This window comes from Hipposideros armiger, unplaced genomic scaffold, assembly GCF_001890085.2.
Source record: "Hipposideros armiger isolate ML-2016 unplaced genomic scaffold, ASM189008v1 scaffold_341, whole genome shotgun sequence".
Classification (NCBI taxonomy): Eukaryota; Metazoa; Chordata; class Mammalia; order Chiroptera; family Hipposideridae; genus Hipposideros; species Hipposideros armiger.
Genome location: NW_017731691.1, coordinates 1,452,218 through 1,468,802, shown reverse-complemented (window position 1 = coordinate 1,468,802; position 16,585 = coordinate 1,452,218). Strand labels below are relative to the sequence as shown.

The 16,585-nt window shown below is 36.6% G+C and overlaps 1 protein-coding gene across 1 annotated transcript in view; it reads right to left on the bottom strand.

The window, feature by feature from the left end:
* Positions 1-363: 363 nt before the first annotated feature.
* Positions 364-16,585, bottom strand: part of HPRT1 (hypoxanthine phosphoribosyltransferase 1) — a 44,127-nt gene continuing 27,905 nt past the window's right edge. The window contains exons 4-9 of the mRNA XM_019661260.1: positions 9,603-9,668; positions 5,693-5,710; positions 3,500-3,582; positions 1,856-1,902; positions 1,608-1,684; positions 364-1,083 (exon numbers count right to left, since the gene is read on the bottom strand). Of these exons, the coding sequence (XP_019516805.1) occupies positions 1,036-1,083; positions 1,608-1,684; positions 1,856-1,902; positions 3,500-3,582; positions 5,693-5,710; positions 9,603-9,668 (339 nt within the window). The 3' untranslated portion in view covers positions 364-1,035. The remainder of the gene's footprint in view (positions 1,084-1,607; positions 1,685-1,855; positions 1,903-3,499; positions 3,583-5,692; positions 5,711-9,602; positions 9,669-16,585) is intronic.

Here is a 16,585-nt window from a genome sequence, read left to right as displayed (position 1 = left end):
TTGTTTTTCAGTCAATAAAGTATTATCTACACAAAGAAAGTAACAGTGCATGTCTGGAAACAAACTGTTGTGATGCAGATGAGACAGCAATCTCGACAATTTCCAACAGAAGCCCAAGAGAAAGCTATGTTATTTTAGCACGGTAAAATGTAATAAAGTATATCATGTGTCCAAAATTTAATGTCTCCGAAGTAGGTAAAAATTTCCCTAGCTCCACTAACCCACTCTACTAAATAATCATTATTCGCCGTGCTGGGTAAGGATTAGAATTAAACTAGCTACTAAAACTTAATAGACAAGGAAAAGGTAACGAAAAGAAAACTACCCTAGGTTAATTTGTAGAGAAATGATAAGTATGCATAGTTTCTTTTAAAGAGACAGCCTTTATTCTAAGGATTTTTACACTGAAGAATTCAAAAAGTGGTAAAGTATTTGGAATTTATTGAATTGCATTTAAAATGAACTGTTAACAAAGATTCACCAGAAATAAACTGAACAAGCAGGAAAATGTAGTTAATAATACTGAAATACTGCTAAAAATAATTCCAGAACATATGGTTTATCTAACCTAACACTATCTCTTAGCTGTTATTGATATGAAAACTGACTGCTTCTTACTTTTCTAAACACATAGTGGTATAATTAACAATATTTAATCACTTCTGTTCTTTCCTGAATATATAAAAATTAAAATACCAATTAAAAAACTAATATATCTTCTCTTTAAATGTTTCTTAGAGATACAATTTCAATATTTCATTCAGTAGTGGTGTGGTTTAAGAGATTTTTTTTCATTCACAAGTCAAACAACAATCCACCTAAAGGGAACTGATCGTCTATAAGTTCATAGTGCAAATAAAGAGTTCAGGAATGCAGCAACTGACATTTCTAAAATACAAAACAGATAAAATTCTTAGAAGATACATGCAATAAAATCTTATTAAGCAGCTGGCCACAGAACTAGAACGTTTGGTAACTTTACTGGTGACTTCAATGGAACTCCAAGTGTTTCCAAACTCAAGTTGAGCTCTCATCTCAGGCTTTGTATTTTGCTTTTCCAGTTTCACTAATAACACAAACATGCTAAAAAATAAAAATCCAGAAAATCATATTAGAAAAGTGTATTCTGAGAAAGGCAAGAACAGCACTTTGCATATCTTATATAAATAGTATTATGCTGCAGGGTTTTTTACTAAACAAATAAAGGTTTGTGCAGTTTTCCTAATCTTCCTCACCCATGGTCATAAATGCATTCTCAGGACTCCCACCTCCAGAGTAGGAGGCAGGTATTTGAAGGAGAGTGAATTAAAAGACTTCAACTAGTTCATTTATTTCTTACTTAGGACCACATCTATCGTCTGAAGTAATAATAGGACAGTTAGTGTATATTAAAGCTGCCCAACTGTTTCAGCCAGCAAGAAGTGTCACCCTAGCCTGGCCAAGTTCCAGCTCTAAGGACGTCTGTACTTGACTACAGCTTTATGTGACTAAAGGGAACCATCAGTCTGTTCAAATTATGAGGTGCTGGAAAAAGAAAACAATTCTTCTCTTTCGTAAATTTTTATGTGTTCTGAAAAATGAGAGTGAGAAAAAGAAGCTTTACTTACATTCAAATCCCTGAAGTATTCATTATAGTCAAGGGCATATCCTACAACGAACTTGTCTGGAATTTCAAATCCAACAACTAAAAAGAATCATAATTCATCATTTAGATACAGAAAACATCACTTTTAAATCAAATACTTGCAAATGTGCCTTCTCTACAAATACTCTCCAAAATAACTCTAAGCCATTTCATATAAAAGTTGTTTAGATTAAAGATGGTTAAATAATTGACAAAAAGTAATTTACTTACAGTCTGGTCTATATCCAACACTTCGAGGGGTCCTTTTTACCAGCAAACTGTTAATTACAAAATGTGACATATGATATATATACAGAGACACTACAGGTCATTACAAAAGAGAACATCAGTGATCCAAAACAGGGTTGCATCTGCATTTAGTATACTATGGTCAGTTTTAACATACCCAAACAAAAGGCAGTGAAATGGAGAGCTAAATAAATCAATCACAGGGATCACTGGGCAGGGGCAGTGAGGAGTTCACGCTACAGACAAGGCCCTTGATTGATCTCTACCTGGAACACGGTGGACTGTTCTGAGAGCTGCACCCTGACTACCCACGCACCCATCGAAGGACAGTTAATCAGGAGGATGAATGGGTGGGGAGTCCCAATGAGCAAAGAAAAGATAAGGGCTCTCAGTCCAGAATCCCTGGAAACACAATCCCTAAGCCACAGAGGGTGTGGGAGAGGTGAGCATCACCTTTCAAGGCTTTCAACACTTGGTTTACAAAGAGGAACTTTAGGCTAAAAAGTAACTAACTGCTAAAGGAGCTAGTATTTATTTTTGAGAGCAAAAACTACAGGTAGGATGAGTCAACTCTAACAAAAGCTAATTTTGTAACTCAGGCGCTGCCTGCTGAAATTTTTTAGCCATTAAAAAAGCTGTGGATGATGCTTTGAAAGCCTTTATATATGTTAAAGGCAGTCCCAATAAAACTTATGATTTCATACCTTCCTAGATAAATATTTTTAAAGAGCTGAGAAGGACCTAAAGTGATTCTCAACTTTAGCTGCACATTAGAATCAACTTGAGAACTCTGAAAAAAAAAACCTCAGATACCGAGGCCACACCCCTGACCAATGATATCAGGGACACAGACATAGGTTTTTGTTGTTGTTGTTTTTTAAACTCCCAGGTAATTCCAACGTGTGGCCGAAGTTGAGAACCACTGGCCTAAGCCTTAGCCTCCAAGCGATCATCTATTCAAGTCCCTCATGATTCTCTTCCAGTACTTAAGACAGAGGATATGCTTGGGCTCAATTTCTATTTAGAAAGAAAAAAAAAACACTCACAGCAAAACCCGTTTCTCTACCCACACTCACGCAGCAACACTCCAGAAAAGGTATCATCAAACTCAGTGGAAGTTATACTAAGAGTTCAGGGGAACTCGGCACCTCATACGCCTATAGATCTGAATGTTTAATAAAGCTCCATCTGTAAGGCATGATTGTAACTCATTTTGGAAGCAATTTCAATATTTTAAGTGGGTAACCACTCCAGAGAAGATATACAAATGTTCAATAAGCAGATGAAAAGAATCTCAAGATCATATCAGTCATCAGAGAAATGCAAAATTATTTACAAAGGATACTACTGAGTCTTACTTGAGATTACATGACTTTTTGAAGATAAAATGACCACTAAGAACATTTACCCTTACAAAGAAGCAATTACTGAGAGCATTTGAGATCTTGCTCCTCAGCATATGTTGTTAGTTTCGGCTCAAACAAACTCATAAAAATTCAAACAAAAAAAAGTAATTACTCAATCCTATTTCAAATGAAGAAATTATCCTATGACAAAATGTTTCTCTCTCTCTCTCTCTCTCTCTCTCTCACACACACACACACACACACACACACACATACATACCTTGCAACCTTGACCATCTTTGGATTATGCTGCTTGACCAGGGAAAGCAAGGTTTGCATTGTTTTACCAGTGTCAATTATATCCTTTTAAAAAAGAAAAGATATTTAAATGGTAAATAAAACCATCATAGCTTTAACTTCAGTCATTACATAAACACAAAATACTCACACCCCACGTATAACTGGAATATTGCCATTTTCTTTTCAGTGCCATAATTCTCACCACAATTCAAACACTAGATATTCTAGAAACTGTGAATCTAGCTCTCAGCAGGCAGTAGGAATGCCAGTCCTCAGGACTGGATTTTGTAGGCACCAAGGGGTCAATGACAACTAATTTAAATATATATATATATGCAAGTGTGTACTTGCATGCTTATCAGAGACTTATGAGGCTGCCCTTCATTACAAAAGGTATTTTAGATTTTTTTGTAAATTGAAGATTGGGATGCTGTCCCGCTGCAACTCTCAGATGCAGGTAGTTAACAGACCACAACTCGAGAGACCCTGTTTTATACCATCTTAAAAGTCTCCAAATTAATAAGGTTCGACTATATAAAATGTCTCTACATGAAAGTTAATCTTAGTTATTTAGTCAAAAGTAGGACATTATTCAAAACAAACTCATCTCTAATTGGGAAAATATATCTAAAACCATAATCTTAATGCTCTTTAATGAAAATACTCTGCTCCACAAAGTGGGGTCTGTGAGTCATCAGAAACATCGGGGCTGCAGGTCTGTGAAAAATGCAGATTTCTGGGCAACGGTGGACAGAATTCTGATGCCTCCCAGACACTCCCGCCCCCTGGTGTACACATCAGGAATAGTCCCCTCCAGCTGAGTGTGAAGAGGAAACTGCAAAAACGATGGGATGGTCACTCCTGTGATTAGGTTATGTTGTACACGGTAGTGGTACCAGACTGGAGAGGGATTCTCCTGCTGGTTTTGAAGAAGTCAGCTGCCATGTAGAGGCCCATGTGCTAGGACATGAGAATGGCCTTTAGGAGCTGATGGCAGCCTCTGGCCAGCAGCCAGCAAGAAAACAGGGCCCTCAGTCCTGCAACCACAGGAACCAAATTCTCACAACCTGAATGTACTTGAAAGAGGACCATAAGCCACAGGTGAGACAGGAGTCCCAGCCTTGATTTAGCAAGATGAGACCTGAAGTAGAGGACACAGCTAACCTCTACTTGGGCTCCCGACCCAAGGAAACTGAGATAATAAATGGGTATTGTTTTAAGCGGTTAAGTTTGTGGGAATTGGTTAGGTAGCATTACCCCAGACAAAACAAATCAATCTAAAATGGAATGACTGAATCTACAGTTTAAGAAAGCAACTCATTCCCAGGGATATTCATGCACACAAACCCTTTGAAAAGAGTGTTATTGATTTTTTAATCTAAAAGCTGGTTTCTAAAAACCCTTAAAAAATTGGGGGTTACTGTTGCTCTTAAACCTTAAACCGTTTAACATAAAAGAATGAGAACTCAGTCCATTAGTGGGAGTATAAAGCATACATCCAACTACTTTGATAAGTAATTTGGTAATAATAGTAAAATTGAAAACGTACAAATTCTACAACCCATTTATTCTACTTCTAAGTGCCTGTGTCTAGAAGGAACTCACACATTTGCATGCAAGGACATGAAAGGGATGCTCTTAGCAGCCCTGTTGTAGAAGGGAAAATTGAAAGCAAACTCCCTATTTGCAGGGCAATAAACTGGTTGATTCTTACATTGTAATGCTATGTCGCATTTTAACTAACTCTATATGTGTCAACACGAATAATCTCTAAACCAATTTTAAGTGAAAATAACAAGTTGCAAGAGAGAATATGTATAGTGTGGCACTATACAAATTTTAAAATCACAGAATATATTTTGTACATGGATATATAAGTGCAATAGAAGTATAAAAAATACACATGGGAATAATATACATCAACTTTAAAAGAAAGAAAATAATTTCAAGACAAAAAAGAGAGGGGTAAGAAATATACCAAATTTTTCCATTATCCAATAAAATAAATTACAAGCTATTTTTGACCCCCCCCAAAAAACTATCTCACTCCCTTATTACACAAACCCACCATTAAAATTGATGAAGAAGAATTACTTTTCCTAGCTTACCTTTATGACTGTGCATATTAAGTTAGAAAATCATAAACACTATATTAAAACTATGTAGAACTTACTTCAACAATCAAGACATTCTAGGAGAAAAAGAGAAATGAAAATCAGTACAAAGAAACAGATAATGTTTCTAATTATATCTCAAATCACACCATAACAAACACTAAGGAATTTTTGTTTTAAGATACTTTACTATATCAAACCTTGATTTAAACAAGTGGGCCATCTGTTGGGATTTGGAACTCTTTAATATATAACATTTTCACTGCAATGAAATTTTTAAAAATAAAAATAAAAATAAAATTTGACCTATAAACTCATTTAAAAAAGAGTTTTATTACTTAAAAGGAGGTCTAAACTTGGGCAAGTCATGAAATTTCTCCGAGCCTCAGTTTTCCACGTGTAAAATGAAGGACTTGAACTAGTCTAATGTGTCTTCCAACTCTAAATTTTAAGAACTATAATTTGGACAATAACTCCAAAATCATGCATTTGACTTACCTTATGGAATCCAGTTCAAAACCCAATTTCTCATTAGGCTGAAACTGAAGCATTTTCTGGATGTGTTCATATTCTTGGACTGAACTAAAGAAAGATATCAATCTTTGCTTCCTCCTACCATAAACCCTCACCCCAATTTCTACTTCTCAGAATTTTATAGCTGGAAGAACCCTTACAGCAAATACCATTTAACGATTACCTCCACGACAGAGAAAAGTCCTATCTATTCTTGTGCTAGTTGTAGGAATAAGGTAGCCTTTCACATACTGGTTTTAATCATTGTGACAAAAAGATCCATGCTATACTGTTTATTTGTAGTTCTTATTTCTCTGTACCTATAGCATCAGAATTTTAACGTTGTATGTATTCTTCTAAGTCAGTAGTTCGGAAAGTAAGGCACAGAAGATCCACTGGGTTGCAAGAAAGAAATATTAAAACTTTTTAAAAACCTCACTTTGTATAGATTATAATTTTACATGTATTTTACAATATACATATTACTACCACAGTTCCTATTTAATTTACTCCTCTCTTCATATCACAACTAATTTGTCTCTTTCAAAAGATACTGCAGTCTAAATCTTTTTTTTCCCTTTTTTTTCCATTTTTCTCCTTTTTTTATTAAAGTTTATTGGAGAGACAATCGTTAGTAAAGGTACATAGGTTTCAGGTGTACAATTCTGTAGCACATCATCTATATATCACATTGTGTGTTCACCACCCAGAGTCAGTTCTCTTTCCATCGCCATATATTTGATCCAGTCTAAATCTTTAGGAAAAAATGAATGTAATCAATTAACAAGCCAATAATTGTTTCACGGCCTACTATGTGGTTCTTTTTCAACATTTTCTCTACCCTAGCTAGCACATCTGAAGGATAACATTTTCCCATCAGTAACTGTGGCTCGCTGATGCAGCGATTTGCACCACGGGATGGAATTATAGTTTGAAAACAGTACTGAATTATGAGACAGAGTAACTGGATTCTAGTCATGGCTCTAATACTAAGTAGCTGTATAATCTTGATTAAGTCATAATTATAGACTTTTAGTTGTATGAGACAGTTTATACAAATCAAAGTCCAGAGACATTAAATATCTGTCCAATATAAAATTCTAGTATCTAGAGTATGATCTTATTACTGTTTTAAAAATAAAATTAGAACTGCTACCATTATTTTTTTTTAATTTTATTTTATTGGGGAACAGTGTGTTTTCCAGGACCCATCAGCTCCAAGTCAAGTAGTTGTTTCATTCATAGTTCTGGAGGGTGCAACTCAGTGGCCCATGCAAACCAGAAACCTTGGTGTTATGAGCACTGTGCTCTAATGAACTGAGCTAACTGGCCACCCCTGCTACCATTACTGAGAAATTATTTTATGTGAAATAGCTACATCCTTAATAAAAGAAAAAAAATGAGGCTCAGAGGTCAATCAACAACTTGCCTAAAGTCACAAAAACAGCCAAATAAGATTTGATGAGGTGTTTGCAGGGTCCAAAGCCCACATTCTCATCCACTGACTGCAAAAGGGTGGGGATACGTATGTACGTACGTACGTACGAGGTGTGCTCAAAAACATAACTTCATCCAATTTGTGTCTTTTTTTTCCACAATAAATGTGCTTTCCTGTGACTATCATAAAAAGAAAGTTATTTTAGAAACAGAGACCTTTTAAGATCACAGATCTGCATAGTGGGACAGAGCCATTAGGTGGGAAAGGCAAGGTCATATAAAACCACAGAAGGTGAAGGCTAGGCCCCTCCCAGCACTAAAAGCTGACTGGAGGAGAAAGGGTTTCAGATGACTTCTAAATAGGGGCAAAGCATGCTGAAAGGGAAGATCAGGTCTGGCAATGGTATACAGGATGGACAGGGAGGGGAAAGAATCAATAGATGATCATTTCTCCTTTGAAGTTTTCCAAAGAAGTGGAGGTGGCCATTAGATTGGCATGACCACAGAATTTGACACAAATGCCACATAATTTGACATGAGTGCTGTATATTGAAGTTTCCTTACAGATACTCAGTCAGGTAAGCTGTAAACATTATATGTAAAAGCCAGACAAAGAAAAGAGCTTTGGAGCCTGGCAGACCTACATTCAAACTCAAGCTCTACCACTTACGGGCAATGTGACTTTGGACAAGTCCTTTAATCTTGCTGAGTCTTACTCTCCTGATCTGTAAAATGGGGATAATAGTATCTACCTCACGGAACTGTTGTGATACTTTTATGAGATTATGCCTTTATATTTTGCAAAGTCTCTATGTAAAAAAAATAACTGGCAGCTTAAAAAATGTAGCATCCTATCCTTTACTGTTGTTCATTCAAAAATATTTTCATTGTGCCAGAAGAATAACATTCAAATATCTTCATATCTTTATTGGTTCAGCCAATTGTCTATACTGGAAGAATTTTGATGTATTTAAAAAACGCTTTGGAGGGGGGTGGTAGATGAGGGTAAGAGGGATCAAATACATGGAGATGGAAGGAGAACTGACTCTGGGTGGTGAGCACACAATGTGATATATAGATGATGTATTACAGAATTGTACACCTTAAACCTATGTAACTTTACTAACAATTGTCACCCCAATAAATCTTAATTAAAATTAAAACCTCTTTTTGAGATTTCTTAAAATAATAGTATGTTTTTAGTTTGTGTTCTAACTATCATAAACTGCTATAAAAACTCTATGTGCATTATTTCACTTAATCCTCTGAACTCCATGAGGTGGCTGCCATTACCATCCCCACTTTACATATGGGAGACAGAGAGGTTAAATAACCTGCCCAAGGTCACATAGTTAGGAAGTACTGAGCCAGACCTTGAATCAAAGCTGTTCAGCTCCAGCACCCACACTTCCAGCCACTATATTATACTGCTTCTCTATCTTTTAAGAAACTATGTGTGAGTCTATTTTTAAAAAGAAGGTTGTCTTTTTATATACAAATACAAATATCTATCTATCTATCTATACGTATCGGGGGTGCCAAAAAAGGTATACAAGTGGACACTTTGGTCAACGCTGCTCAAGCAGTAGTTCGCCATAATCAGAAGTGTCTGGACACTGATGGTAACCACTCTGAGCACCTCTTGTCATTGCAGAAGTCAAATGTGAGCTGTATTCATCTTTTGTTATCCATATATATTGAGTATTACAATTTTAATACAATTTTCCTTTCTAAAAATGGTATACATTTTTTTGGCACCCTCTGTATATCCCAAATTAGATCTCCACAGCGACAGACAGCGGTACTTGGACTTTTAAGTTTAATGTTGGATTCTGCTGACTCTTTGCTATACAACCTACAGAAAGATATCTAACCCACATTGCTTCCAAGAGTTAAATAATCCTTGTTTAGGTGCATAAATAACTATGTAAACTGCCTCTTAGTGACTGATTGACAGCACAGTGTTACTAATTGACTCTTGGTATGAAGGGCTCTTTTCTTCCCCTTCAAGATACATACCTTTCCAGTTAAAGTTGAGAGATCATCTCCACCAATCACTTTTATGTCCCCTGTTGACTGGTCATTCTGGTAAAAAATATATATATATATTATACATATACAATATATATATCTCATTGTGGGTACACGTACACATTTCATATTATCAAATAGGAACTAGAAGATTTAAGTTAGCTATCTAATGTCACAGTATTATGATATTCTAAGTGATATAAATTATAAGAACTATGTTTCTAGATATGAATGACTACGTAATTTTCAACTACAGATTAGTAAACATTAAAATGTCCTAATTGGCATTACTGATTTGATGCTTTTAAGAGTCGTAAAAATAGGGTGTATCCATTTTCAAGCTGGCAGTATTAGAGCAGTCACCCATCTTCAGTCACAGTAATTTCTGAACCATGAGGGAAGTTATTAGCATGACCGGTGTCTGGTTCTGGCCCTGGACCATTCCTATGAGTCAAGCAAGTTGTAGGGTCTGGTCTATATCACACTCAACCCCAAAGATATTTCCCTGAAAAGTCTAGCCCAGGCCCAGGCCATCTTCAGAAGAGTCTGGGAAAGCAGGTCTGATCAGTAGTCCTTTAAGGCATACCTCTTAGGTTCCCAGTTTTCTGATACCAGAGAATCCATTAGAAACCCCTATAGGAGTTTCAAAGGGGAAAGCTCCACACACACTCTAGTTGGTGGTGATAATGATCAAAATTTGTCTGTACTGGATTCAAGACAAAAAACTGGAGTGAAAACGCAGGTGAACCAAAGAGCTTAGACTTGCCCTACCAGAGAGCAAACCATCTCAAAGCTACAGCAATTACAATAGTGCTGTAGCAGCACAGTGATAGACAAAGAGATCAAATAACAAAATAGAGCACAGAAACAGACCCAGAAATATATGAGGATTTAGTATATGATAAAGATGGTATTTCAAGTCAGTAAGGAGAAGATTAATTATTCAAAAAATGTCTGATCAACTAGTTATGTACTTGGGAAAAATATAAAGTATGATCCCTACCTCACAGCGTACACAAAAATAAATTCCAGATGGATAAAAATCTAAATGTAAAAAATAAAGCCATAAGCAGCAGAATGGAAGAAACAGAATATTTTCACATTCCTAGAAAGGGTAAAAACTGAGGCATGACACGAACCCAAACTGAAAGAAAAGATCTGTAACAAATATGCCCATTATACATGGGGCTTCAACAATAAGAAGCCAATAGGAAAACAGAGAACAAAGATAAATAGACAATTCACAAAAGAGAAGACCATAACATATAAAATACTTAGTTGAGAAACAAATATTATAACAATGTGATTCTACTGCTCACTCATTCACACTGGCAAAACTTAAGCCTGATGATATATGTTGGCAAAAGTGAGAGAAAACAAGCATGCTTGTTGGTGAGAATTCCAATTTACACTGGTAAAACCTCTTTTGAAAGTAATATAGGATTTAAACCTATTAAAATTGTTAAAATTGTAAATATTCATGCAATTTGCCCCAGCAATCCCACTTCTGGGAATCGATGCTACAAAAACACTCAAACCATGCAAAAGTACATACAAGGACATTCACTGTATCAACTGTTTATGAAAAAGAAATATTAGAAACAACCAACATGTCTATTGACAGGGAACTATATAAGTTAAGTCCATCCACACAAAGTAATATCATGCAGCTACAGAAAAGAACCTTATAATGTATCCACACTGAGATGGAACAAAGATAATTAAAAACACCAAGTAGTAGAGCAATATATTGCCTACGAAACCACTTTTGTTCCGCATTTTTAAAAAGTTTATAATAGCAATTACCTCTGAGTAGTGAGAACGGGGATGACAAAACTTTTTACTGTTATATACTTCTATTTTTGTCATATGCTTCTATACATGTCCTTTTTCATGGAGTGTTATTTTTTAAAAACACAAATGGGCCAATACTGTTCAGTGTAGCAACTAAACCTAAGATGTAAGTATGACTTTTGATATTAAAAAAATCCTGAATACTACTTCTCATCTTAAGGAAATTATGCACACCGTTTATTTTAATTAACTTAAAACCCATAGTTTCAAATACAGAAAACTGATTAACAGCAAAAAAAATTGTACAAAAGCTGAAGCTTTCGATAAGTGACTCATACTAAGTGATTTATACTGTAAATCAAGCTAAATAGTGACATCTTCTGTAGAAATTTGGTATTACAATCCAATTCCAACTGACCCTCTTTTACAGAGGAAAGGAGTCAAGATCTGAGAACTGAAAAGTATGGTGACACAAAAGAACCCCTGTGATACAAAGGCTAGAGTGATAGGGTAAGAGACGACAGAACTCCAAGCATTCAAGAAACTACTGTTCCACTAGCATCCAAATCTCCATATTCCTGTTTGCCCTAAGGTTTTTAGCTTAAATAAAATCTCTTCTGGCGCTTTTTTTACGGAAACATAGCCATCCTTTAAACGGAGGCTAATATTCATTTAAGAAAAATATTGCGGGACCGGCCGAGTGGCGCGATGGTTAAGAACTGGCTTGGAATGCCAGACGGCCCCGGTTCAGATCCCACATATGAGGGCCAGTGACACTGCCCTCCACAGCTGAGATGCTGAACAACAGCTCAACCTGGAGCTGGGCTGCCGTGAGTCGCTGGTGACGGCGTAGGCTGCAGCCCCTGTGGCAGTGGGTTGCCATGGGCTACCGTGTGTAGCCAGCAGCCAGCGTGAGCGGCCAGCAGTGGGCGGCCGTCCAGAAGCCGGCGACTGATCTGCCTCGCCCGGGAAGAGCGCAATGATGGTGCCAACTTGGGCCAGTGAAGCAGCGTCCTCCACAACTAGACTGAAGAACAAAAGGACAGCAACTTGTCTATTCCCCTTCCCCAATTCCCCAGCACTGTTCCCTTCCCCCCAATTCCCCAATAAAAAAATAAATAAATAGAAATAAAAATAAATATATATATAAAAAGAAAAATATTGCAGTCCACTGTGCTAGAATACAGGTAGTAAGTGCCCCAATTATATACAAATGGCATCCACGGATCAATTACCCGTCGAGCAGAATTTCTCTCCCTCCCTCTCTTCCTGTGTAGAACGAGCTTCCCACTGTATCCCTGCTTCGTTACAATGCTGAGTGACTCTTATGTGCCTCATCTTGCGATGATGGGACTAGCACGGAAGAGGGGAGTTCCCCTCTCCAGTCCTGGGCTGCTCTTCCTTCCTCTCTACCAACCAGCCCATGTCCTCACTCCTCCCAGCCAGAGAGCCCAAGCTATCCTTAACTCAAAGTGTCACTGTCAACTAACATAAAATTCCCAAAGAAGCCATTTGGGTCTACAAATACATATCCTTAGCACCTGTGTTTCTGTTTTGTCTGCCTTTCTTGAGTCCAGGTGAAAAAATGAAAAGGGAAATGGAAAGGAACTGTGCTTATTCCTATGTGTCTATCACTAGGAATTTTGAAAACCTCTAGGTAGCAACAAGACCTGCAGCTTGGTACAGGAAACGAGGAGAGAAAGCTGTGTGAAAACACATAATGAAGGAGTTGGCAAAAGAACTGCTAGAACAAACAGGATGACACCCTAAGGAGAGGATGCAGAGAGGCCAATCACCAAGGCTGGGGACCCAAGAGGGCAGGACTAGGAGTATTCGTGAGGTAGAAAGTCTGGGCTTGGCATTTAGTGGCATTGCACTATGCAGCTTGCTTTTTGCAGTGAACTTCAGATCATTCTTTCAGGACCCTAGAATTGAGTTATTGGGAAAAAGTAATTCCCTCTACATCCAGCTAGGCCACAAGTCCACCACACTCAATCATGTTTTCTCTTGACGACATAATCTCAATCATCCTTTGCCCTTTAAATGTGTTCCTGTATCCTGATCAAATATCAACAAAAGTGAGCATATTGGAATCATACACTTTTAGAGGTAGACTGCACCTCAGATGAAAAATGGCAGATATTTGATTTTCTAAAATGACATGCAGAAAGAAGTCTGGAAGGATATATGCCCAGATAATAAATGAATTTATTTCACTGTATTTTATGAGTTCTTTTAAAAGAACATATTGCTTTTTAAAAAATAGCTATTACTTTTTTATTAGGTTCAGGTATCAAAAAAAAAGCTATTATAAGTTTAAAAAATATCCCGATGAAGCAGGGCCTTTACAGATCATCTAATCCTGTACTATCCAATACAGTAGCCACTAAGCACATGTGATAATTACTTAAAATTAAATAAAATTTAAAATTCAGCTCCTCTGTTGCACAAGACATATTTCAAATACTCAACAGCCATATGTGGCTAGTGGCTCTGTATTAAACAGCACAAATACAGAATATTTCTATCATCACAGAAAGTTCTATAGCACTGCTCTAATGAAACCAAAGATACCACTTAGCACAATGCAGTACTAGAAAAGATTGAAGAGTTAGTACTGATATTTAATTCTGGTAGTTTCAAGTACACCATCTTCAAACCTTCAGAAGTTATTGTATCCTATCTTTATGCTTTTCATTCCATGTCTGGTTTGGGACCAGGATCTAATAAAATAAACATGTTCAATAGAACCACTTTTCGTGACCAAAGATAGTACCTTCCATACAACAGATGATCAATATGTGTTTGCTGAGTAAACTGATCAGTTTCCTTAATTTGTTACAAAATTTGTGGTTTCACAGGAGCAAACTAGAACACCACCTTTATGTTCTAAAAATCAGAGTGCTTATGTAAAAACCTCAGTTTCCTGGCAAGGACTACATCAAAGTGAAAATCCACCAGAAAGGGCTAGAAAGTGTACTTTTGACCCTAGTTCTGTTCAAGTTTTCTTATACCAGATAGTATACATCCCCGTTCCTGACAATTTAAACTAAACAAATTATTTCCGCCACCCATGTCTATGATCTTAATTCAATAAGTAGGAGAAAGTCATAAATCACTTCACTAGATTTATATACTATAAATAGACACAGATAGATTTACAGAAGATAAGCTTTAGATTATCTAGTGTCAACATCAAAGTGGTACACTTACATTTAACTTTAACTGTTCTGGAGGGAAAAGCATACCTCAAAGCAACTGGCTAAACACAGAGAAAAAGGTCAGAGTGAAAGCTACTGACCTCTTCTTACAAGAGACATTTTAAGAAACTACTGCAATGTTTTCTATATTTTTCTTTAACAAGCTCACTCAAATAGCCACCTTCTTACAAATTACAAAAATTTGCATCCTTAATATATTATTAATAAACAGATAACCTAATCAAGCTACTAATCAAGCAACTTCTAAGATCAAGGTTGTAAGTTACAGCTTTATGAACCTTAACTGTGACTGAGGGGAAAATTCCATAATTGGCAAAATAAATTTTGTTTGCATGCAAAACTTCTGACTAGTAGAGAATGAAGCAACAACAGGAAGCCCATATTAGAGGATCCAAGTCAGCTGAAGGTTCTTCCAAATAAGACTCTTGAGTTCTGCACAGAGTGAAAGCCTGGATTTAAATCAAAGACCTGTACGATCTTAGGCAAGTCATTTCATCCCTCTGCACCTCATTGTTCGCAAATGTACATGGAGATAATAATTCATAACTCAAAAATCAGCCTAATTTTCCCTTTGCTTAAGGCCCACACAAAAATATTCCCACAAAAAAATTTTACTTGTCTGACAACTGTTCCTCCTGAGGCTTCATCATTTTTTAAAAATGATTCTAGTAAAAAATTACTACAAAATTGAACTCACAATAGAGAAATACATTTGCATACCTATCAATTGTTTCATTTTTCAGAGTTTTAGGGATAGAAAAGGTCATTGAATATATAGATAGTACTACATTTCATTGCTCTAAGATGCACATTCACATTTTAATACCTCTGATATCGACATATTACAACTGATCACAACTTACAACTATAACTGACAGTGTCTTCTTTAGTAGCAGTACAAAAAATAGTGGTAAGGCTCAGTTGGTTAAGAGCTCGCTCAAGAGCTTGAGCTCTGAGCAACAACGGTTCGATTCCCGGCCTGAGCTGAGCAGCCACTGAACCGCCAACAGGTGGCAGGATGGCTCAGCTTAAAAAAAAAGAAAAAATAGTGGTAAGCTTTAAAATCAGTGGCACCTTAGATTTAATGAAATGTGGTATTTGGAATCCCTAGTCAATTTTCTATCAGGGCACTAAGCAAAGAAAATACTGCCTACCTACTCTGACTAAGAGTAGGTAAACTAAGGGCCGGCCGACTGGCTCAGTTAGTTAAAAGCTCGCTCAAGAGTGTGAGCTCTGAGCAACAGCAGTTCGATTCCTGGCCCAAGCTGAGCGGCTGCTGAGCTGCCAACAGGTGGCAGGATGGCTCGGCTAAAAAAAAAAAAACGAGTAGGTAAACTACAATATGTATGTGTATATTCATGGACACAAAATCTTTAAAATATTACAAAAAAAGTGGTAGTGGAATTTATTGGGTTGTCGGAAAAGTCATGACGTATATTTTTCTGTGTTTTTCATTGCAAAAATGCGTCATGACTTTTCCAAGAACCCAATAGGATGGCTTAATTCATTTACAATTTTCTTTGGTTGTATGTTTTTTATAATTAACATGTGTTTTTTAATCAGAAAAATGCAATTTTTATTTTGAAGAAAAACTAGACAGGGTGTGCTGTCACTGCTATGGCTGTTTATATATTCCAGTAACATTTAATAGTTCATGGAGCATTTCTTTACGATTAGTACAGATCATTCAACGTTTAATTCACTATTTCAAACTGGTAAAGATCAGCATGTAAAACTATACTAACATCAATGTTACTGATAATGCAAGCAATTTTAAATTTCCATTTTATAACTATCAAATTAAGTTGCCTGGTTTTTGTTTTGAGGTTTTGGGGTTTTTTAAGATTTTATTGGGGAATTGGGGGAGGGGAACAGTGTTGGGGAATTGGGGAAGGGGACCAGCCAACTTGTTGTTCTTCAATCTTAGTTGCGGGTGGGTGTAGCCCACCATTGAAC